General features: G+C 43.1%; 1 protein-coding gene across 1 annotated transcript in view; it reads left to right on the forward strand.

Annotated features, from left to right (window-relative positions):
- The window catches only part of hecw2b (HECT, C2 and WW domain containing E3 ubiquitin protein ligase 2b), a 146,959-nt gene that overhangs the window by 103,072 nt on the left and 19,866 nt on the right, over positions 1–24,021 (forward strand). Inside the window, exons 16-22 of the mRNA XM_078243453.1 lie at positions 4,696–4,848; positions 4,966–5,068; positions 8,766–8,862; positions 9,079–9,162; positions 18,656–18,765; positions 19,548–19,668; positions 19,777–19,890. Coding sequence (XP_078099579.1) covers positions 4,696–4,848; positions 4,966–5,068; positions 8,766–8,862; positions 9,079–9,162; positions 18,656–18,765; positions 19,548–19,668; positions 19,777–19,890 — 782 coding nt within the window. The remainder of the gene's footprint in view (positions 1–4,695; positions 4,849–4,965; positions 5,069–8,765; positions 8,863–9,078; positions 9,163–18,655; positions 18,766–19,547; positions 19,669–19,776; positions 19,891–24,021) is intronic.

The following is a 24,021-nucleotide window of genomic DNA, read 5'->3' on the forward strand; positions in this document are numbered from 1 at the left end:
GAACCCGAAGCCGGGCGGCTGGGAGGCAAACGTCGGTAAATATCGAGAGGCGCAAGCCGCGACGTCTGCAGTACGACTCCGTTGCAAACGTAGCGGTCAACAGTTCACCTCCATGCATATACAGACTACCTTTAACAATGATATACGGATAGGATTGGAGATGAAAAGTTCAATGGACACGTTACCGCGATCAGTTTCATGGGAAATTAAGAATCAATGCCACCGACATAACCAATCACACTATGACAGACTCTCCACTTAGCACCAACTGCAATGTTTAACTGAAAAATGTATTTAGCCTACTGGCAGTCTGGCACACGTGGGTGCTCAGTATTTTCATCGGCGCCTATGAGAGGTGTTGATTTTGGATTGAAAAAGTGAGAGAAAAGAGTTGCATTCATCCACTGTGAAGGTTGTAGAAACTTTGTCAGGTGGCTTAAGAAGTTTGTTTATTGTAAAAAACCAAAGGAGCACGCAAAAGTGAAAACCGAAACCTAACGGTAGGAGGCAAACACCAGTAAATATTGAGAAGTGTGAGCTGCAAGGTCTGTGGTACATTTCTATTGCAAATATCCCATTAACATTGAGTAAAAGGGCCAAACCTTGTCTACGTTGATTATAGCGCCCCCTAATGGCCAATCTTCGCCAAATTTTGGTTTGGAAACCAAAGTTTCGTGTTGATTGCATGTACTGTGGCAGAGATATTGCAATTGCAAATTTCCCATTTAAATGCATTTAGTTATTGGCCAAAACAAATAAATGTTGCTTATAGCGCCCCCTAAAAGCCGATCTTTGCCAAATTTGGTACAGACCATCGTAGTGGGATGTTGAACAATGATCTCAAGTTCCTTGCTGATAACATGTAATTTGGTCGAGATATGATATGATACGTGTGTGGTAGCTAGCTAGGAAAATTTGTTTGGTCGTCAAATACGCATACTTTAACGTAGCAAAATTCCTGGTCCATCTGGAGATGCTACGTACCAGGTTTCGTGCTGATCCATCGCACGGCCTAGGACGAGTTCGAAAAAGTTGGTTTTGCGCATTGCGCGATACTGCGGAAAGAAATTTAAGCAGAAATTGGCGTGGCCTATATCATGTGATTCAGCTTGATTCAAGGAACACGTGGATGTAAGGATTTTTAATGTGCGATGTGTAATGTGGGAGTTAAAGGCAAAAAAACATTATAGCGTCACCTAGTGGTCCACATGTGTAATTTTTGGTAGGTGTGGTCCATGACCCATTGTATATCTACCCTGTAAATTTAAAGTTGTTCACATTAGCGTAAGTAGTAAATTTAGACGTGGGTCCCATAGGCCACGCCCACTTTGACCCCTCAGTACTCCACTCTAGGGTTGACCTCAGGAGTGGCCCTAGATGGTACCCAACACATTTTGTAAAAATCGGATGAGGGGTTATTGAGATATAAACTTTTTGTACTTGTAGCGCCCCCTAGTGGCCAATTCTTGTAAAACACGTGGGTGACCTTCAGAGGGTCATGGTAAACAAGAATCTAAAGTTTGGCGTTGATGGTATTTATTTTGGCCGAGATATGGCAAAGTTGGTGTTTTCATAGTTAGCTACACAAATTTGTTTGTGCGTAATATTTGCAATTTTTATCCTATCAAAATTCTTTTTATTAACTTTTTGTCGGGCCCATCTGGAGATGCTACCTGCCAAATTTCGTGCCAATCGGTCGCACGGTCTAGGAGGAGTTCGAAAAAGTAGGTTTTTCATAAATCGCGATTTTTCAAGCATAAAAGTTTAGGCGGAAATGGGCGTGGCCTATATCACGTGATTCAGTTGGATCCAGGGAACGCGTGGATGTATGGTTTTTGAATGTACGGTGTACGGTGTGGGAGTTATAGGGCCAAACGCGTTTTTCTGCTATAGCGCCACCTAGTGGTGGAAGTGGGTCAATTGTTGCGCCTGAGGTCCTTGCGGAGTTCTGGACCATTCCTGAAAATGACAATCCCCCACCATGTACGGTTTAGGCTGTAGTCGGAGTTTTAAGCAGAGAAGAATAATAAAAATCAGTAGAAAAACAATAGGGTTCTACAGCCCTGCTGTAAGAACGGCATAGCTTTACTATTGCCCGTTCTTGCAGACTCAGGCTTGGACCCCTAATAACCTATATGAAAATCAAGTAGAGAAGAGAGCTAAACTAATTAAACAGAATTACTATAAGAATTAGATTTCAGACACTACAACTACCTAAAAATAAGGGTGCAATAGCTTTACCCTGCTTGGAGGATTATTACAGAGCAGCACAATTGCAGTTTCTGGTCTGTTGGTGTGATCCTACATGTAATGCAAAATGGAAGGATTTAGAACAAAGTCAAATAAACATACCTCTCCAATCATTACTGGGAGATAAATCCCTCCAAAAGAAATATCTGGACAAATTGTATATCTGGACCACAGTCCCTCTAAATATCTGGAGTAAAGAAATTACAGACCAGAAACTTAAAAGAAATTCACGAATATTGCGCTGGGTGGCATTCAACACAGAATTCATACCAGCTGGATTGGACGGTAGATTTAAATATTGGACAACAAGAGGTATCACTTCATACTTCGTACTACATTCTCTAATTCAGATTTAGATACCTTTCAGCAACTTTCAGAAACTTACAATTTAGGGAAACAAGATTTCTTCAGATATCTTCAATTGAGACATTATTTTGATAAAACGAAGAGAAGGGAATGAGTTTAGGATAGGGGTGGAAAGGTACATGTATTCGTACTGAAATGGTATGGGCGTCTTGGTTCGGTACATGAATTTACACGTAGAATACACTGTATAAAAATAAATAAAACTTGCGTGCAAATTAATTAATGTAATGCAGAACGACTGTTAAATACGCGTTTCTTTAGGGACACCTAAAGAAGCCCCCCCTTAGCTCTGAAGCTCCCGAGCCCCGCCTACAATACATCCATGCCTACCATAGACCGTATATAAGAATGGACCAACAGATCCCGTTGCTCTGGACGGAGACCAGTGAAGGCCTTTAGAAGCACTTTTCCGGTGATGGCTGAGCGTTACTGCGCAGCCTCCAACTGAGAGAGACGACGTAAATGTGCCGTAAGCAACGTGTCTGAAAGTCTTAAGTCTTCTGGTAGCTGTGCCAAGAGAAATCTCAATTATTCCCAATCTTGCAGAGACGGAGAGCGTAGGTATATGTAAGGAGATAACATGGACACAGGCTAATTATTGCTTACTAAAATGCTAGTTAACATTAGTAATTAAATTAAACAGCTAATGTGAGACGAAACTGCCTGCACTAAATAGAGTCTTTAAATAGTCATAAAACGCTTCAGATGTAAAGTTATTCGCTATCAAAGTGGCGCCAAAATGAATGGCAGTCAATGGAATGCTAACGGAAGGTGATGGCTTATTAGCATCAAAATGGCGCCATAGGAGGTTCGCGGTCCGAGGAGAAGCTTACCCCCTTGATGCCTACCTACATGTCGAGTCGGTCCAGTGAATCCACACACCATGAGGCAAACTAGTCCCTTCCAAACCAAACACGCATGTAGCTGTATCCCTTCTTGCATCGACCACAAATGGCCTTCAGGCCCGTTCGCTTCGCTATTTGCTCCGCTGTTAGCTGTTAGCTCTCCCATTAGCTGTTAGCTCTCCCATTAGCTGTTAGCTCCACTGTTAGCTCCGCTGTTTGCTGTTAGCTCGGCTATTAAGCTAACGCCAAAACTCGTCAACTGCTCTGTGTAACCGAAGCTGCTTTTTTTTTTAACATCCCTGCTCTGTGCATTCACACATGAGAATATATACATCTTTACAACTGGAAAGGGGTCTCTCCACAATGTATGTCGAATTAAGGTGGGAGAAGGAAGCTAACATAAGGTTAACTGAAGACGACTGGTCAATCAAACATATGTAATACACAGTCTACTAACTCAAGCTCAGACCTGTGGATGGAATTTGTCTGGAAAAATACATTAAGGTTCTTTTTAACCCCCAAAATGAAGAAGTCACAAAGCAACAAGCCTGAACATGGTTAGTGTTGGAAACTGTGTGTGTGCTGGTCATTTTCATATATTTTGGGAATGTCCTCTCATTTCTGCTTATTGGCTCGAGATCAGAACAGAGATCAGATCAATAGTCGGTATAGAGCTTGATTTCAATTTCAGTATTTTGTGTTTAGAAAACATACCAACAGGACTAAAATAGCAGGACAAAAAAAAAAGAAAAACTGGAAACCTTACTTGAAAGTGAAGTAATTTCTTAACTGGATATTTATTTTCTTTGAAAACTTTGTTTTTTCTTTAGTAAGATGAACAGAAAAGACTTCAGCCTGAATGAGAGGAAGAAAACACTTAGGCTCTTTATGATTTAAAAGGACAATCATGGAAACAAAGGACCCATATACCTTGATACTGCAGTGTAACCTGGTTTTCTTTTATTTCTCTTTTTTCATGATGTCAAGCATTTCACCTTACCTATGATGACCATGTCTGATGTCCTCTATTTTGTCTGTTTTGTTATTGTGAAAATAACAATAAAAATACAGTATAACAATTTTTTTTGTGAAACATGTCACATGCTCACTAATGTATGTCAATGTGTGAATAAATACTTTTAAAAAACTTTGCAAAGAATGCAAATTTGCAAAGAAATAATTTAAGTCAACTGTAGAATTAACACTTGACTGTCTCTTGTGTGTACATATGCAGCCTTTCTTCGTGGATCATAATTGCCGCGCCACATCTTTCATTGACCCCCGGCTGCCTCTCCAGAGCACTCGGGCCCCAAGCCTCCTAGCTCACCACCAACACCTAACTCGCCAACGCAGCCACAGTGCCGGGGAGGTCAGCCCACGACGATTGGTAAGACAGATAAAAACACAGGTGCTTTAGGTATCTCAGCTAGGTATGTAGCTGCGAAACCTAAGCTAGTCCGCTGTTAAAACTATAAAAATGTAACATTCTTCCCCCTCTTTGTAGGTGGGGGAAGACCCTCGTCAAGCCGGCCCACCCGTCTTGCCACGGCCTTCCAGCACCTTCACCTCTGCCAACAGGGGGCATTGCCAAGACGTTGTGCCAGTGGGTCAGTACAAACGCACACAATCCTTCAGAAATGATCAAATATGAACTACATATATGTGTGGTGGAATTTCCAGCTTACGAACTCATGCTATATAAGTTCGACAGTGGTACCCCAAGTCTTATTCAGGTCAGTGTCCAACATAACCTCATAACCTTTCCAGGCAGAGGACTACTTCAACTTTGTGCCTCCATAGATTCAGGGAATCTAAGCAGCCGCATGATAAGGGAATGATTTGTTTTAGGACTATCTCCTTGTGGAGGTCTATGGGCCTGCCACACGTCTGCATATTTACCAGGGAGAGCGAGAGACTGAAACAGGCTTCAGCATCTGTGTTTTAGGTGCCTGCAATATCTTTGTTTACATTGAAGGTTCAGCTAAACTTAAAGAGTAATTTTCGGGGGGGGTTTTGTGATAAATTTTTTATTGGCACATTTTATATCGTTCAGACATACAAAACAAATTCCACAATGTATGACAGGTAATGTCAGATGGCGCACAGAACAGAGAAACACAAATTGCACAAGAAAACCCTCTCCCACCCCCCCCCCCTATGCGGTCTCAAGGAAAACAAAACAAACAAATAAACAAAAATCACACCTTGTCTAATCACTCTCCTCTATTTCTTGTGGGGCTGAGGTCATTAAGTCTGATATTTTTGCTGCTGTGTTTTCCCATAGGCTGATAGTTGATGATTTGGTTTTGTTAATCCTTGCTGTAGAGGGCTCAAGCATAACTATGTCTAGAAAATACGCCAACCACTGTTTTATACAACGCAAGTGAGGGGGGAGCCAGCGTTGAGCTATCATTTTCTTGTTTGCAGTTGAACCAGCTAGCCAAATTTAAAAAAAAAATGTTGCCTGGTCTGATGAGTCTCATTTTTGTTGAGACATTCAGATGGTAGAGTCAGAATTTGGCACGAACAGAAAGAGAACATGGATCCGTCATGCCTTGTTACCACTGTGCAGGCTGGTGGTGGTGGTGGTGGGGGGGTTCTTGGCACACTTTAGGCCCCTTAGTACCAATTGGGCATCGTTTAAATGCCACAGCCTACCTGAGCATTGTTTCTGACCTTGTCCATCCTTTTATGACCTCCATGTACCGATCCTCTGATGGCTACTTCCAGCAGGATAATGCACCATGTCACAAAGCTTGAATCATTTCAAATTGGTTTCTTGAACATAACAATGAGTTCACTGTACTAAAATGGCCCCCTTCGTCTTACCCCTACCCCTTCGTCTTACCCCTAGCCCTTGTCCCTCGAAACCGAGTGGTAAGGGCTAGGGGTGAAAGCATACCCCTATGAAATGAGACACCACTTGGTTACATCATCATACATACTTAGGTCTATTTGCAATAAATATTTGTATACTCACTGTGTGTTGTATATCTGTTTCAGTTATCACTGTTTTGAATGTCATTGATGTTCAGAAACACTTTCTTTGTTAACAAAAAGCTGTCTTTATTGCCCAATAAAGTAAACATTATTACAGCTATTAGAACCATAACTTACATGTCACACACATATAAAAAAGGCACTTGTATAACACTAAAAAAGACACACAAGACCACAAACAAACAAAAAACTACAGCTGTTCTAAAATTCCAGACCACAGTCTGATGCCTGTTGGCCAGTAACCTTTCCCCTCATACCCCATTTCTTTCATTAGTGTCCTGTATCAAACCAACGACAAAGTACAGGTGCACGAACAAGAATCAATTACACATGATTACAATAATACAGTACCAACGCAGAAACTTCTGCTCGTTTTCAGCCCGAAAGTGGATCAGCTGCCGGGTTTCCTCAGGCGTCCCTGTGTGATACAGGACGGTAAATGTAAAGCACGTATCGATGTCTCCAAAGCAAGTAGTGTTATGCACTGATATCAAACGAAATTATGATGTTTAGTTAACACTGTAGACATGCATGGAGTCCATTCAAGGCAGAGAAATGCCGGACTGTTGTGCAAATAAGCAATGAAACGTTAACGTTCGCGTTAGCATAGCAAGCTAGCGATTTTTAAAAACCTTTCAATTACAAATATGGTTGCAAATATATATGTATAGGACTGTATAGAGCACAAAACAAGATGAAAATACTTAAAGTATAATTACATTACATTTTATGTGGGTCTCTCTGGTTGATCTGGCCACCATTGTTCCTTGTTGCGCAATGTATCTGGATAAGTAAGCTTGCGTCCTTGCTTGGTATTAAGGGGTATCTAGCCCTTCCCCTTAGCCCTACCCCTCGATCAAAATGAGTATTGGGACAGCCCTTACTCTCACATGAACGCGCAAAACTAAGAGGAAGGGGTAAGACGGAGAAATGAGACGCAGCCTAAGTCCCTTGCAGACAAATCACTCAATATTTTCTATGAATGCCATCACCTTTCGGGGGCATTCAAATGTCTTAACTCCAGCTATGGCTTCTATTTTAAGTTTGGCAGGATACAGGATTCAGAATCTCACCTCTCTCTCATGAAGCTTTGTCTTACACTCCTTGAACCTGTCGTGCTTTATCTGTGTCGCTCTGAAGAAGTCTGGAAATAGCATTATGTTGTTATTCTGCCGGGATAGCTTGCACTTGCTTCACGCTGCCCGCAGCACCAGGTCCCGGTCCGTTGATCTTAGAAATCTCGCCAGAATGGTCCTGGGTCTGCCCCCTGCCTGGGGCTGCTGGACGGTGGTTCTGTGTGCATGCTCAATCTCAGTCTCTCTCTCAGTCTCCAGCAACTCCCGAATCAGGTCACCCAAAAACTTCACTGTATCTCCTCCCTCCTTACCCTCTGGGATGCCCACAAAATGGACATTATTGCGTCGGTATCGATTTTCTAAATCAATATTTTCCCAAAGCATATTGACCTCTCTCTTGCTAGTGGCAGGATCATCCAGTCTTTCCCCTTTCGGCTGCCTCTAAACTCTCGACGCGACTCTCAACCTCATTTATTTTGGTGACCAGGCCGAAAACCTGCAGCATTAGTTTATATACACCTTCAGGAAGACAGGAACTTCAGAGAGTTGGGACAGCACGACACAATAACACATCGTGGTTAAACTATACTGCCTGCCTACATTTTTTCCTCAATTAAGTGTTCATTAAATGCTTCTGTGTAACAGCCAAATCACACTGGGTGCAGAAGCGCCGTGAAGTGCCGCGATTAGCCGTGAAGCGCCGCGAAGTGGAGCTATTTTCATTTCGGCGCCCATATTATCCAATCTGTCCGTTCATACCAGCTGCGATCGTTTCGGCGTCTCCTCTATTTGTTTTGCGAGTGATAGTGTCAAGCCAGGCAGGTCATCACATACAGGAAGGCCACAGTGCAGCTGAATACTTTACAAAACCAATTTAAAAATGAAACACCCAGGTTTAATGTGATTTTGACTGTCTTGACTTCTCAGCTGTCTACAGCGAGACACGCGATTAGGCACACAGAGAGAGAGACCGACGAACGGACAGACAGTGACACACACACACACACACACACACACACACACACAGAGAGAGAGAGAGAGAGCGCCTAGAGGAGAAAGATCGCTTTGTGACCGGCGTGGAGAAATGCACGTCTGGTATGAATGGCCAGGCACACGATCATGCACGAATCTACACTGCTGTAATTCATCAAGGTCTCCCGAATCATATGTGAAATGAATTGTGCTGCTCCTGAGTTTTTCGTTAACAATATGTGTATGCTTTTTTCAGCTTACAATGACAAGATAGTGTCGTTTCTTCGACAACCAAACATCTTTGAGATTTTGCAGGAAAGACAGCCTGATTTCAACTGGAATCATTCACTCAGGTACACACACGCACACACACACACACACACACACACACACACACACACACACACACACACCTATATATTTTAATCCATAACCAAGGTACCCAACACAACGTTTATGAGTTACCTTTAGTATTTTTTAGTATTATTAAGTATTTATATGTATAGCTTAGATATGAAACAAAGATAGTCACCAGCATCTATCTCAGTGTAATGTTGCTATGACAACAGGGAGAAGGTGCAGCTGATACGCACAGATGGAGGGTCAGGATTGGCCAGGCTTTCAGGTGATGCTGATCTTGTCATGCTACTAAGGTGAGACCTGATTCCTTTTGTCTTCCCTTTCTTCAGTGTCTCGATTCTTCTTTGATGTTTCCTTATTTAATTTCTGATTTATTTTTGGTTGGACCGCAGCAATGCAAAGGCCAGCCCTATAAGTGTGAAAGTTGGTCACTGAGTCACTGTTTAGTGATGAAGTTACACCAATGTTCAGAAAAGTGATGACGTGAGTGATGGTGTGCCCATTGGTCGTTGCTCTTTCGAAATGTTAATGGCGCTGGCATTTCTTACGTCCTCAGCCGTTCTGTTTATTGTCGTTCATTCCGTATCTATCGCCCACTAAGGATGGAATATTCTGCTGATGTTGGATTAATCATCTCTGAGGGCTGTCGGAAGCGTGAGAGAGAGAGAGAGAGAGAGAGTTTTTGCATCGTTTCTGTTTTTGGGGTTTGTGTGCTTTTCTTTTTGCAACGTTTGTCTATTTGCAACGCATTTGTGTATTTGGTTGTGTTGTGTGTATTTGCAGCGTGTTTGCTAAATGCTGAGCATGTTTTGTCAAATTAATGAAGATGTTTTGCTTGTGTTTTGTCTATTTGCGTGTGTTTCATTAAGTTGCAGCACGTTTGCCCCTGTCGGCCACTGTAGACATGTTATCTAAACAGCAACACAAATGTCAACCTTCCAAATCACCAACCACCATGTTCATCAACCGCTGGAATGTTGCTGGTGCACTCTGCAAAACAAAAATGCATCACCTTATATGAATACAGAAAATTCTCTTGTGCTCGCTTCGACAAGGGTACCTGCCAATAACCCTTAAGCAGATTCCATTTTCTCACAGATTTTGCAGATCTAACCTGGTCAATCCGTCATCCATCTGCAGAAGTGAAAATGTGTGTGACACTGTTGACATTATGAAAATCAAAGCAAAATCTGAGTGTGTTATCAGAATTAGGGACAAGCAGGCAAGAGGAAGCCTGGCTAAAAGATGATGGTCAATATAGCAATGTAGTTTCAAGCTAAATCGCTATTTTTCAATTGAATTGAATTCAATTTTATTTATAGTATCAAATCATAACAAGAGTTATCTCGAGACACTTTACAGATTAGGTCTAGACCACACTCTGTAATTTATAAAGTCCCAACAATTCTAGTAATTCCCCCAAGAGCAAGCATAGTGCGACAAAAGGAGAGGAAAAACTCCCTTTTAGGAAGAAACCTCGGCCAGACCCAGGCTCTTGGTAGGCAGTGTCTGACGGTGCCGGTTGGCAATGTGATGAACAGTGGCAATAACAGTCACAATAAAGATAAGAACAGTGACTAAAAAATGGTAGTCATAGTAGTTTATGTCATAGCAGGGCACTGCAGAGCGTTACAGTATGTAGCATGGCACAGCAGGGCATGGCTGGACGTAGCAGGTTCAGCAGGACGCAGCAGGGCACCACAGAGCGTAGCAGGGTGTAGTGAAGCAGGACCACGACGACAGCTGCAGCCAAGATCTTGGTGCTGTTGTGGAAGTTTTCGTTGCAGCAGGTGTTAGAGGTTTTGGAAGAAAATAGAATTTGTGAAACAAAATAAAGACAGTCGAAGACTAAACCAAGTTAGGTTTTTGTATTTTATTATAAACTTGCAAGTTTACAAGGAAGCACACAGTTCACAAAAGGCATGCAGCGCTTAAGTGAAAGGTCTGTTCAACGAATAAGAAAAAGCACACAGTATATATGCATCTCCAGTGAGATAGAAAGACATGCCCCCCCTTTCTAAACATGACTCAACATTTCTTACAATCAAACATAGTCAGACATTCAGGAGCCACTTCACTTCTGTACCACTTTCTACCCCAAGGTTTAGACATCCCATTTATCTCAACTATGTGAGAAGTCTCAACTATCCAGGGAGAAATAACAGATAGTTCAGGGTGACCTTGTAGGCCCTATCTGTTCAGCGTACACATTACGTTCCCAGACTTTGTGGCTCTTACTTTCAACATGTGAGGAAAAGAAAAAAACTCACTTTCAGCATTGTGAGACAAAGTAAAACAGAAATAAAACAAGAATATAAAGAATCATGCTTAAATATAATTTTGCCATCACAGTGTCATCCTAATCCAAGGAAATATGCTGGGCAAAAGAAACTTAAAGACTCCGGGGCATAAACTCCCCAGAGCTAGGTTAGTAACAAGCATTTCTGGATCTCCTCACTACCTAACTATATGCTTTATCAAAGAGGAGGGTTTTCAGTTTATTCTTAAATGTGGTGACAGTGTCTGCCCCCCCGAACCCAGACTGGGAGCTGGTTCCACAGGAGAGGAGCCTGGTAGCTGAAGGCTCTGGCTCTGGCTTGAATTGTTTTGCATCCCCCACCTCTACATCATGCTCTTTAAGTTGGGTTTGTGAAAGTGTGTCACCAAACAAACTTGAAAAACTGCCAATTAGCTTAGCCAACCTAAAGGCAGGGTTGGTAACATTTTCCAAAAAACACTATTTAATATAATTTTTGAAATGGTCTTTACACCCTGACAGCAAAAAATAACATATAGGCTCTGAAAAGGGAGTGAAAAGGATCTGTTATCTACAAGAAAATGTATTATCACTGTAAATGTAATAGTAATAGTTACGTTTTGACTTTGGTGGATTTAAGCATCTTTCCTTGAGGCCTCTGTCAATGTCTAACTATTAGCCAGTTAACGTGCTAATAATGCTCACAAATAACGTTAAATAAAATATTAGAATTTCACTCACCGGAACTGCAGGGTAGACTGCTTGGGAGGGTTCATTAGTTCAATTAAATGTACAGCAAGCCATAATATGCGTCGTATATTTGCTTGAAAGTTGTCCGAAAGGCAAATCATGGCCAGGAGGTCAAGAGCAGCTGTCTGATAGGGAGCCTTGTCTCACTACAGGTGTTAAGGAAAAACTCAGGAGCAGCACAACTCATTTCACATATGTGAAGAAGATTCTGAGGATTTTGATGACTTGCACAGAAGCATTTAATGAACACTCAATTGAGGAGACAATTGAGCAGGCAGTACAGTTTAACCACAAATGTGTTATTGTGCTAAAGTCTAGTTCAGCCTATCTCTCTTTCTGGGAAGTATGCAAAAGTGTGGCTGGCCCACCAACCTCCAAAAGGAGACAAAACATTCCCTTATCATGCAGCTGTCTACGTAGACTCCTTGAGTCTGTAGAGACAGAAACATAAATGAACAGGTTTGGTTATTAGAGACTGGCCAAATATTCTCGTCCCCTGACCTGTGACCTATGAATGACCTGATGTTGTCTAAGCTCTTCCTTTGTCTCATCATACCACAACATGGTGTTTCTGGAAATTCCACCACAACAGGCATCTGTCAATCAAAGTGACCACTCTGATGAGTTATAACATAAATTCAACCCCCAGAGTTGTCATGACGGGTAAACTTAGCTATAGAGACCAAAGCCGTTTTTTTCACCAGGTTGTAAACATGTTTAATTCTGCTAAAGTTGGGCATGTTAACAAGGGGGTCTATGGAAATAAACTCACTTCTACAGCCAGCCTCAAGTGACCACTCGATGAACTGCAGTTTTTGGCATTTCCGCATGTGCATCACTGCTCAGTACGGGAGGTTGCCCTTTGGGTTAGATAGAGCCCCAAGAAAATGCTAAATCTTGCTTGACTTCCCAAAAAACTTTTTCTCTTGTTTCTGTGTCTTTTAGCAAACATGCAAAATACATCTGTTGACATTTCAATGTTAGTCTAAATTTTAACACTGCACCATGTAAACATGAACACCTCCATTTTCTCTTGTTTCTCTTTAGATTAACACTGCAACATGTAAACACAGGCACCACCTTTTTCAGTTGTTTCTCTGTAGATTTCAAAAATGTAAAATAAATGGCCTCTGTTGTTAATTTAGGTACATGTTCTTAGATAAAATAATAATCCTAATAGTCAAGACAATACAATAACATAATACCAAAATAGACAACAAACTGTAAACCAATGGTCATATTATGTATTAGTGGTAAAACAATACGCACATACAGTAGTATAAGCCTCTCCACAGCACATGACATCTTAGGAGCCCTCCAGAAAGCCTAAGTACTTTTCTCATTGTCTAATGTAGACATTCAATCTTGCAAACCGTTTATATGACATTTTTTCAAACGCTGCCACTCTGGCCATCTCACAAGCCCACTCTTAGTCCTCTGTCTTACATTTCCAACAATTTGATGTCTCTTAATCCAAGTCTAAACAATCTACAGGGAGTCCAATAGAAGCAATGCATAATCTTGAACTGAATAAATCGCAACCTCACATCACGTGACATAGTTTTAATATTCTTACAAATTCTGTCCCACTCCCCATCATCCAGTGTAATATTCAAATATCTTCCCCATGTCTTTTTAAGGGGTGAGCAAGCTTTTTTATACATTGAGAGATTGAGGGTCTATTAATGTCACAAGAGATTTTATTCGTTAATGGATCCAAATTAACTTTAACTTTAGGTCTTTTTGTATCAGACTTTTTTTAAATGTTTTGTTTTTATCAGAGGATTTGGTATTTTAAGTTTCTCCCTGTGTGTGTGATCATGGACACACCTCCAACACAGCTGTGGATTTTCATGTAATCATGATTTGTATTTAAGCACTATGCACTGTCACTTTACTATTACATGTCTTTTTCTGTTTTTTTCTCCGGGAACCATCACCTTATCGTGGTGGAGAGGTTTGTGTGTCCCTATGAACCTGAGGGCTGTGTTGTCTGGAGCTTTGTGCTCCTGGTAGGGTCTCCCAAGGCAAAGTGGTCTCAGGTGAGGGGCCAGACAAAGAATGGTTCAAAAATCCTATGAAACATCGGGGAAGGGATGAAGTGACCCTGCCCGGAGGAAGCCCGGGGCCCCCGTCTGGAGCCAGGCCCAGATGGAGGGCTCGTCAGCGAGCGTCTGGTGGCCGGGTTTGCCACGGAGCCCGGCCGGGCACAGCCCGAAAAAGCTACGTGGCGGACATCTCTCCATCCCATGGGCCCACCACCTGTGGGAGGAACCGCTGGGGTCGGGTGCGCTGCCACATAGGTGGCAGTGAAGGTCAGGGGCCTCGACGGACCAGACCCGGGCAGCAGAGGCTGGCTCTGGGGACGTGGAATGTCACCTCTCTGTGGGGGAAGGAGCCGGAACTTGTGCGGGAGGTGGAGCGCTACCGGTTAGATCTGGTGGGGCTTACCTCTACGCACAGTCTTGGTTCTGGAACCATACTCCTGGATAGGGGTTGGACTCTTTTCTTCTCCGGAGTTGCCCAGGGTGTGAGGCGCCGGGCGGGTGTGTGGATACTCACAAGCCCCCGGCTGAGCGCCGCTACGTTGGAGTTTAACCCGGTGGACGAGAGGGTCGCCTCCCTACGCCTGCGGGTTGTGGGGGGGAAAACTCTGACTGTTGTTTGTGCATATGCACCGAACAAGAGTTCGGAGTATTCGGCCTTCTTGGAGACCTTGAGTGGTGTCCTGCATGGGGCTCCAGTCGGGGACTCCATAGTTCTGCTGGGGGACTTCAACGCGCACGTGGGTAATGATGGAGACACATGGAGAGGCGTGATTGGGAGGAACGGCCTCCCTGATCTAAACCAGAGTGGTTGTTTGTTGTTGGACTTCTGTGCTAGTCATGGATTGTCTGTTGAACACCATGTTCGAACATAGGGATGCTCATAAGTGTACTTGGTACCAGAGCACCCTAGGCCAAAGGTCAATGATCGATTTTATAATCGTTTCATCTGATCTGAGGCTGTATGTTTTGGACACTCGGGTGAAGAGAGGGGCGGAGCTGTCAACCGATCACCATCTGGTGGTGAGTTGGGTCAGGGGGTGGGGGAAGACTCCGGACAGACCTGGTAAGCCCAAACGGGTAGTGCGGGTAAATTGGGAACGTCTGGAGGAGGCCCCTGTCCGACAGACTTTCAACTCACACCTCCGGCGGAGCTTTTCGTGCATCCCTGTGGAGGCTGGGGGCATTGAACCCGAGTGGACAATGTTCAAAGTTTCCATTGCTGAAGCTGCGGTGAGGAGCTGTGGTCTTAGAGTCTTAGGTGCCTCAAGGGGCAGTAACCCACGAACACCGTGGTGGACACCGGTGGTCAGGGAAGCCGTTCAGCGTGTGTGGGAGAAGTTTGGAGAAGACATGGAGAAGGACTTTCGGTCGGCACCAAGGTACTTCTGGAAAACCGTTTGCCACCTCAGGAGGGGGAAGCGGGGAACCATCCAAGCTGTGTACAGTAAGGATGGGACGCCGTTGACCTCAACTGAGGAGGTAATAGGGCGGTGGAAGGAGCACTTTGAGGAACTCCTAAATCCGACTAATACGCCCTCTATGGTAGAGGCAGAGCTGGAGGATGAGGGGGGATTGGCATCAATTTCCCTGGTGGAGGTTGCTGAGGTAGTTAAACAACTCCACAGTGGCAAAGCCCCAGGAATTGATGAGATCCGTCCAGAAACGCTTAAAGCTCTGGGTGTGGAGGGGTTGTCTTGGTTGACACGCCTCTTCAACATTGGTGGTTCCCCTTTTTAAAAAGGGGGACCAGAGGGTGTGTGCCAATTACAGGGGTATCACACTTCTCAGCCTCCCCGGTAAAGTCTACTCCAAGGTGCTGGAAAGGAGGGTTCGGTCGATAGTCGAATCTCAGGTTGAAGAGGAACAATGCGGATTCCGTCCTGGTCGTGGAACAACGGACCAGATCTTTACTCTCGCAAGGATCCTGGAGGGAGCCTGGGAGTATGCCCAACCAGTCTACATGTGTTTTGTGGATCTGGAGAAGGCGTATGACCGGGTGCCCCGGGAGATACTGTGGGAGGTGCTGCGGGAGTACGGGGTGAGGGGGTCCCTTCTCAGGGCCATCCAATCTCTGTACGACCAAAGCGAGAGCTGTGTCCGGGTTCTCGGCAGTAAGTCGGACTCGCTTTCAGGTGAGAGTTGGCCTCCGCCAGGGCTGCACTTTGTCACCAATCCTGTTTGTAGTATTTATGGACAGGATATCGAGGCGTAGTCGGGGTGGAGAGGGGTTGCAGTTCGGGTGGGCTGGGGATCTCATCGCTGCTTTTTGCAGATGATGTGGTCCTGATGGCATCATCGGCCTGTGACCTTCAGCACTCACTGGATCGGTTCGCAGCCGAGTGTGAAGCGGCTGGGATGAGGATCAGCACCTTTAAATCGGAGGCCATGGTTCTCAGCAGGAAACCGATGGAGTGCCTTCTCCAGGTAGGGAATGAGTCCTTACCCCAAGTGAAGGAGTTCAAGTACCTTGGGGTCTTGTTCGCGAGTGAGGGGACAATGGAGCGGGAGATTGGTCAGAGAATCGGCACAGCAGGTGCGGTATTACATTCAATTTATCACACCGTTGTGACGAAAAGAGAGCTGAGCCAGAAGGCAAAGCTCTCAATCTACCGGTCAGTTTTTGTTCCTACCCTCACCTATGGTCATGAAGGCTGGGTCATGACCGAAAGAACAAGATCCAGGGTACAAGTGGCCGAAATGGGTTTCCTCAGGAGGGTAGCTGGCGTCTCCCTTAGAGATAGGGTGAGAAGCTCAGCTATCCGTGAGGAGCTCGGAGTAGAGCCGCTGCTCCTTTGCGTCGAAAGGAGCCAGTTGAGGTGGTTCGGGCATCTGGTAAGGATGCCCCCTGGGCGCCTCCCTAGGGAGGTGTTCCAGGCACGTCCAGCTGGGAGGAGGCCTCGGGGGAGACCCAGGACTAGGTGGAGGGATTATATCTCTAACCTGGCCTGGGAACGCCTCGGGATCCCCCAGTCGGAGCTGGTTAATGTGGCCCGGGAAAGGGAAGTTTGGGGTCCCCTGCTGGAGCTGCTACCCCCGTGACCCGACCCCGGATAAGCGGATGAAGATGGATGGATGGATGGATGGATGTCTTTTTCTTTTTTAGATCAAATTTTTATTGTTTTATTTTATGCAAACATACAGAACAGAAACAGAAAAATACAAACTGAACAAGAACAAAAACCCTCACCCACCCCCCACCCTCTGCGGTCTCAAGGGGAAAAAAAACAACAACCAATAAACAAACAGAAATCCAGAAAAACCTTGAGATTGTTGTTCAACATTCCACTACGATGCCCCGTACCAAATTTGGCGATGATCGGCCTTTAGGGAGCGCTATAATCAATGATTATGCGTTTTGGCCGATAACTCAATGCATGTAAATGGGACATTTGCGATTGATTGCAATTTCTCCACCGCAGTAATTGCTATCAACACAAAACTTGTGTTGCTCGTTTGGCATGCCACTCTGAGGCTCTGTACCAAATTTCATGAAGATTGGCCATTAGGGGGCGCTATAATCAATGTAGACGAGTTTCAGCCCTTTTACTCAATCAATGTTAATGGGATATTGCAACGGCAATATACTGCAGACCTTGCGGCTCACACCTCTCAATATTTCCTGATATTTGCCTCCCCACCATTACGCTTTGGGTCCCGCATTCGTGCGCTCCCCGGGTCGTCGGAGGTGACTCGCGCCGGGAAGCTTGGACCCCGTCATAACTGCTTGCAGTTCTAGTTTATAACTTATGACCCGTTAGATGTAGAGCCTTGTGTGAGGTATCATTGAACTCAGCAGAGAGTTCCTTATTAAATGGTGATGGTTTGGCCCGCCCCCCCTATGCTTAACCCATGCCCCCTTTCATAACTGGTGACCCGTTTAAGGTAGAGTCTTGTGTGAGTTATCAATCGATTTCTTTGTGTGAACACCGCCTTCACCTGCCATTTTTATCGGTTCGCTTTCGGGTCTGAACTTTCCGCGAAGCTTGCATAGAGATCAACTGCGCAATGGGGTTATAGTTTGCCAGGTTGAGGTGGCAAATGGGTTGAAAATTGTATATGGTGTGTGGACTGTGTGAATAAGATTCGTTTCATACAAGATCTGGCAACTGGTCAACATTAGACAAACATATTGGTCCAATTATTTATAACGGAGTTTGGGCCATGCAAATTATGGGAGTTTCCTGGGAGAAATAACAAACCGGGAGTGTTGGCAGGTATGCTGGTCAGCCGACGAGGGAGCGATCCTGGCCGCCACAAGCTGACTGTCACGTCAGACAGGAGCTTCTCAAGTCCGACAACATCAGAGTAAATGTTGAATTGGTCATAAATTTTTGTAAAACTGCCCATTCGATTTCTCGCATAAAAAAGTCTTAAAAGTGAAATTAGTGATGAAATAGCAGACAAAATAGTTGTTTGCTGCAACTACTATGGCAAACTACCTATCTAGATTCTAGAATCGATTGCTTTTCCTTGGGTTCCCGGATGTTAACACTGAATTTTAAACATTACATTTTGCAGCTGAATTTGGCCTGCTGAATTTGAGGAAGTTGAAAATATGTTAGTTGAATACATTACGTATACATTTAATACATTGTATTTTGCATCTGAATTTGGTATATTGAATTTTTTAATGTTGAATTTTGGATTCTGAATTTATAAATTGAGAATGGCGCATGTTAGCTGCGATGCTAAATTGCTCTGTCTCTCCTCCTCTCTCTCTCTCCTCTGCAGTCTGTTTGAAGATGAAGTAATGTCCTATGTGCCTCCTCACGCCTTACTTCACCCCAGCTACTGCCAGTCACCTCGGGGATCCCCTGTCTCTTCCCCACAGAACTCGCCTGGTAAGAGACTTAATGCCCTATCTTGCACTCGGCGCAGCGCAAAGCCCAACGCAAGTGTCTTTGCTAGTTTAAAACCATCCAACGCCCACGTCTTTTAAATAGCAAATGCACCTGCACCCATTTGTGCGCCCATGGCCATGCTCGTCTTACAGGGAGGTGTTCAGGTGCATTCTTGGCATATTGCTATCTTGAGGCAGCGGAAAGTGATCGCACCACTGACCAACAAAAACCTTGTCTAAAGTTAATAACACAGCATTTCATTGTTATTTTAACGCCTGCTTCACCTCGTGGAGTTTTGGTGGCATAGTGCTCGCGTGCTTTCACTTCACGCACGAGCAGTTTCTTCTCCTGAAAATCTCGCCTTCCTGCTTAGCAAATCCGCCATTGTAATAGCAATGCGCCAAGGTACAAACGCACCTGGCTTTTAAAGGGAATGGAAGATGACACTTTGATTGGTTTATTGCATGTTATGCCCAAAACACACCTATGATTAATACTACACTAAGTACAGCCCTTTTGAACCATGCGCCTGGCTCACGGAGCCTTTTTTTCGCTGTTAAACTAGTAAAAGTGGATTCGTACACGCCCTAAACGCACCTGCGCCAGGTGCTTCACGCCGTACGCTTAGATCATTAAAATAGGGCCCTGAGAGTCCAGTCACACACAGACATAATTTTTTTGGCATCACAAAATAACCACTGGAATGCACCGACCTGTCCCGATTACTGACATATCCCAGTGCAGTAAAGGAGTAAAACTTTTCTCTTTCTCGCTGCCTGTAGGTACTCAGAGAGCTAATGCCAGAGCCCCAGCACCTTACAAGAGAGATTTTGAAGCCAAACTGCGCAACTTCTACAGGAAACTGGAAACTAAAGGCTACGGCCAAGGACCAGGGAAGCTAAAGTAGGTGTAATGTGTTTGTTTGAAGACAGACCTTTCTTCTAATTTTTTTGTGCTTACACAATTGTATGCGTCTGTCTGTCCACTTACTTGTTTGTGATTGTGTCTCAGGTTGATCATCCGTCGTGACCATCTGCTGGAAGATGCTTTCAACCAGATCATGTGCTATTCCCGTAAAGACCTGCAGCGCAGCAAGCTCTACGTCAGCTTCATTGGGGAGGAGGGGTGAGTATGTGGGAGGTGTGCACCATAGCTCATTTCCTAGACTAACTGGCTTATATATGATTTTTTTTTATGATTACCAGTTTTTATGTTCAATTCATAACAAGATGCAGAACATACAACTCACACCATGAACACATCCCCCTCCACCTTAAACCCCCCCCCAATAAAATAATGAGAAAATAGACAGCTGTAAACCAAATAAACATATATACTGTATATATATGGCAAAACAATAAGCATATAGTATACGCCTCTCCACAGCACCTGGCTTTTTAGGAGCCCTCCAGAAAGCTCAGATACTTTCCCCCTTTCCTAGTTCAACATTCAAAACCGTTTAATATGACATTTTTGACACAACGCTGCCACTCTAGACATCTCACAAACACACTCCTGGATTGAAGGCACTCCTTCATTCCTCCATCCTCTTAAAATAATCTGAATGGCTATCATTAAACTAATTTGTACCCAGCTTCTTATGTGCTTATCTATCAATTCAATTCAACTTTTTTTCCCATCCCGCTTAGTATTGACCCATCTCCTAGAAAAATAGTCTTGGACTGAATGGAACTTGGGTCCCTGCAATCAGACATAGGTTATCATGTATCCCGGTCCAAAATTCCTGCCTACCATCTCACAGGACCATAGGACATGAAGTAATTGGCCATCCTCCATCTTGCATTTCTAACACGTTGGTGTGTCTTTCAATCCATGTCTAAACAATCTGGAGAGAGTCCAATAGAAGCAATGCATAATCTTAAACTGAATGAGGTGCACCCTTACAACGTGTGACATAGTTTTAATATTTCTACAAATTCTGTCTAGTCATTATCCAGTGTAATAATCAGATCCTTTTCCAATGTCTTCTTGAGGGCTGACCAGGCTCCATCCCCCAGGTTCTGAATCAGCATAGAATAATACCCAGAAGCTTCATGACCTTTCCCATATTTCATCAACACCTTATCTAAACATTCTGGTGCCTTCGGGGCTGAAGAACTGGACCATAAAATCCCCAATAGCAGATGGCAAGTATCTGAAAAATTGAGACCTGGGAATTTCAAATTTCTCCAAACTACTTTGAAGAGCAATTATCGGTTGTGTTTTTGCCTCAACATACAGTTTGACAGACAGGCTTTGTAATGGCGATAATGGGGCAAGAACAGATTGCTCAATGGAATACCAGGGTGGGACTCTCTCAGGAGGAAGTGACCAGTGGGCCAGATGCCTTAAATTAAAAGCATAGTAGTAATACATCATCTTTGGTAGACCCAAACCTTCTCTATCAATCGTCTTTGTAATTTATTAAAATGTAGAGTTTTTTACCATTCCATATAAATCTTTTGAAATTCTTTTATTAGGATAACCCCTTGAGATGTACCATCTCGTTTTCGAGGGGGTACTGAACAAAATACAACAAAAAACATTGCACACATACAAACATGATAAACAAAACAGAACAGAACAGAAACAAATAACCAAACAACAACAAACTCAAAACAGACAACAACAAAAAACACACAGAGCCTACAATTACAACATGGGAATAATGATCATTCAAAATATAGCCAAGCATCACTGTAGAATGTCAGTGAGATTAAGTGGTTCAATAAAGAGAGAAGAGTGAGGAATGAGATGAAATTGGAGAGTGTTAAAGTCTAAATGTACAGTTTGTATCAAAGTGAGTCTGAAAGATGAAATGGAACAGATATTTACTGGTAAGTTATTCCAGTCAGAAGGTGCTTTAAACATAAAAGCTTTTTTTGATATGGACTTAGAGACATTAGGTACTGAAAGGAAAAGCTGTACAGTATGTCTTAAATGATGAGTGGAGGAAAAAGGAACCAAAAACAGTTTTAAATAAAAAGGCTAGTTGAAATGAACACACTTGTGTTCACAAAGTGCAACCAATGAATGTCTTCTTATATATGGTGTTGGCAAGTCAAGAAGTTCATACATTGTAGTGATGAGTTGTGAATGAGCAGTTAAGAATAAATCTACACAATCTATTATACACTCTAGTAAGAGGAGCAAGAGAGGTATTCGAAGCAATGCAATACACAGAATCAGCATAATCCATTATTGGCAATATAAGCTGAAGAGCAATTTCTTTTCGACCTTAAGTGGAAAACTTTTTTTCGTTTCTGGAACGGAAAAGGAGACTAAGACTATAATTCAATTTACAATGTGATTAATATGGTAGTTAAAAGAGTCAAAGTGTAGGCCCAGGTATTTTATATGGTCAACTTTCTGCAATGTAGTGCCATCCAGACAGGAAATACGACATGAATGTGTTTTGCATTTGAGTTTGATATTCTGTCAAGTGCCAAAAATCATAGTATGTGTTTTAGTTTTATTGAGGAGTAACTTATTAACTGCAAGCCAGTGTTGTAAGTTATTAAAATCAGACTGTAAATCTGCTTCAATCTGTACTAAATTTGTATGTGAAGTATATATAACCGTATCATCAGCATAAAGCTGAACAGAACACTTACAAATAGAAGGAAGATCATTAATAAATATGGAGAAAAGAAGTGGACCAAGGGTTGATCCTTGAGGCACACCACACTGTTGAGTTAGTGTCAGATTTGTTTCCATTAATAACAACACATTGTTTTCTATTGTGAAGATATGAATTAAACCATAGTAATCCAGTGTGTGAAAGGCCAATAGCGTGAAGTTTATCCAGAAGAATGTAATGACTAAGTCAAAAGCCTTTGTCAAATCAATGAAAATAGCACCAGTTAGTTCAGAAGTGTTCGAGGCAGTGAGAATATCGTTGGTTAGTTTTAGCAGTGCAGTAATTGTAGAGTGATTTGAACGAAAGCCAGACTGAAAAGGTGAAAGGATATTGTTTTCATTAAGATAGCATGACAGTTGATTATAAATTCATTTTTCAAACACTTTAACGACAGAGCAGATGATAGAAATTGGTCTATAGTTGGTAAGATCTAGCACTTCGCCTCCTTTAGTGTAGAGTAATGCGTGAACATTTCCAGATACTGGATAATTCATAGTAGACTGGGTAATTCATAGATATCCTCTATGTTATATTGAAGAGATCACATAGAGGATATCCACCCCTATCATTCCCGAAGCCGGTGTCCCGCAAGGTGCAGTACTCAGTCCACTCCTTTTTTTTGCGATCAACTTTTTATTAGCACCTTCAGACATACAAAACAAATTCCACAATGTGTGACAGGTAATATCAGATGGTGCACAGAACAGAGAAACACAAATTGAACAAGAACAAAAACCCTCTCCCACCCCCCACCCTCTACAGTCTCGAGGAAGACCAAACAAACAAACAAACAAACAGAAACCACACCTTGCCTAATCACTCTCTTTTTAGTTTAGTTTATTAAGTCTGATATTTGTGCTGTTGCACTTTCCCATAGGCTGATAGTTGATGATTTGGCTTTGTTAATCCTTGCTGTAGAGAGCTCAAGCATAACTATGTCTAGAAAATACGCCAACCACTGCTTTATACAAAGCAAGTGAGGGGGGAGCCAGCGTTGAGTTATTTTCTTGGTTGCAGTTGAGCCAGCTAGCCAAATTTTCCTTTGTCTCCCAAGCAGGTGTAATTTAGAGTCATCATTAAGTTACAAAACAATCGGGTCAGTAGGAACTTGACATCCTATCACATCAGAGTAGCACTTTACATTACACCACAGTAATAGGATGGTAATAGTGGGGTAACAGTGTGATAATAAAGAGGTAATATATAGGTAATAACCAGGGACGGACTGGGGCTAAAAAACAGCTGTGGACTTTCTCCCAAACAGGCCCATCATCCGGCCATTCACCCCTAGCCGTGTGCAACAGACACTAGCCAGGATGTCCTGATACTATGCCACAATACTGTAGCCTATCAGACAAGGTATTCACAGCAAGTAGCATATCAATGTTGATACAATTATCATCATTGGTTGTGTTTATTAATGAAGCCTCAGCCTTCAAATAAAAACTAAAAATGTACAATGCCATTACATCTGCATTGAAAATAAAAATAATGAAATGTCACTAGCTACAGAAACCCCAAATTACACAAACTTGTAATTATAAAACAGTTTTTATATTATATTACTGACACCACTTTCAGAGATAAAGTAGGCTACTTGCTGTACCTGAACATGG

Source organism: Sander vitreus, chromosome 24 (assembly GCF_031162955.1).
Source record: "Sander vitreus isolate 19-12246 chromosome 24, sanVit1, whole genome shotgun sequence".
NCBI classification, from domain to species: Eukaryota; Metazoa; Chordata; class Actinopteri; order Perciformes; family Percidae; genus Sander; species Sander vitreus.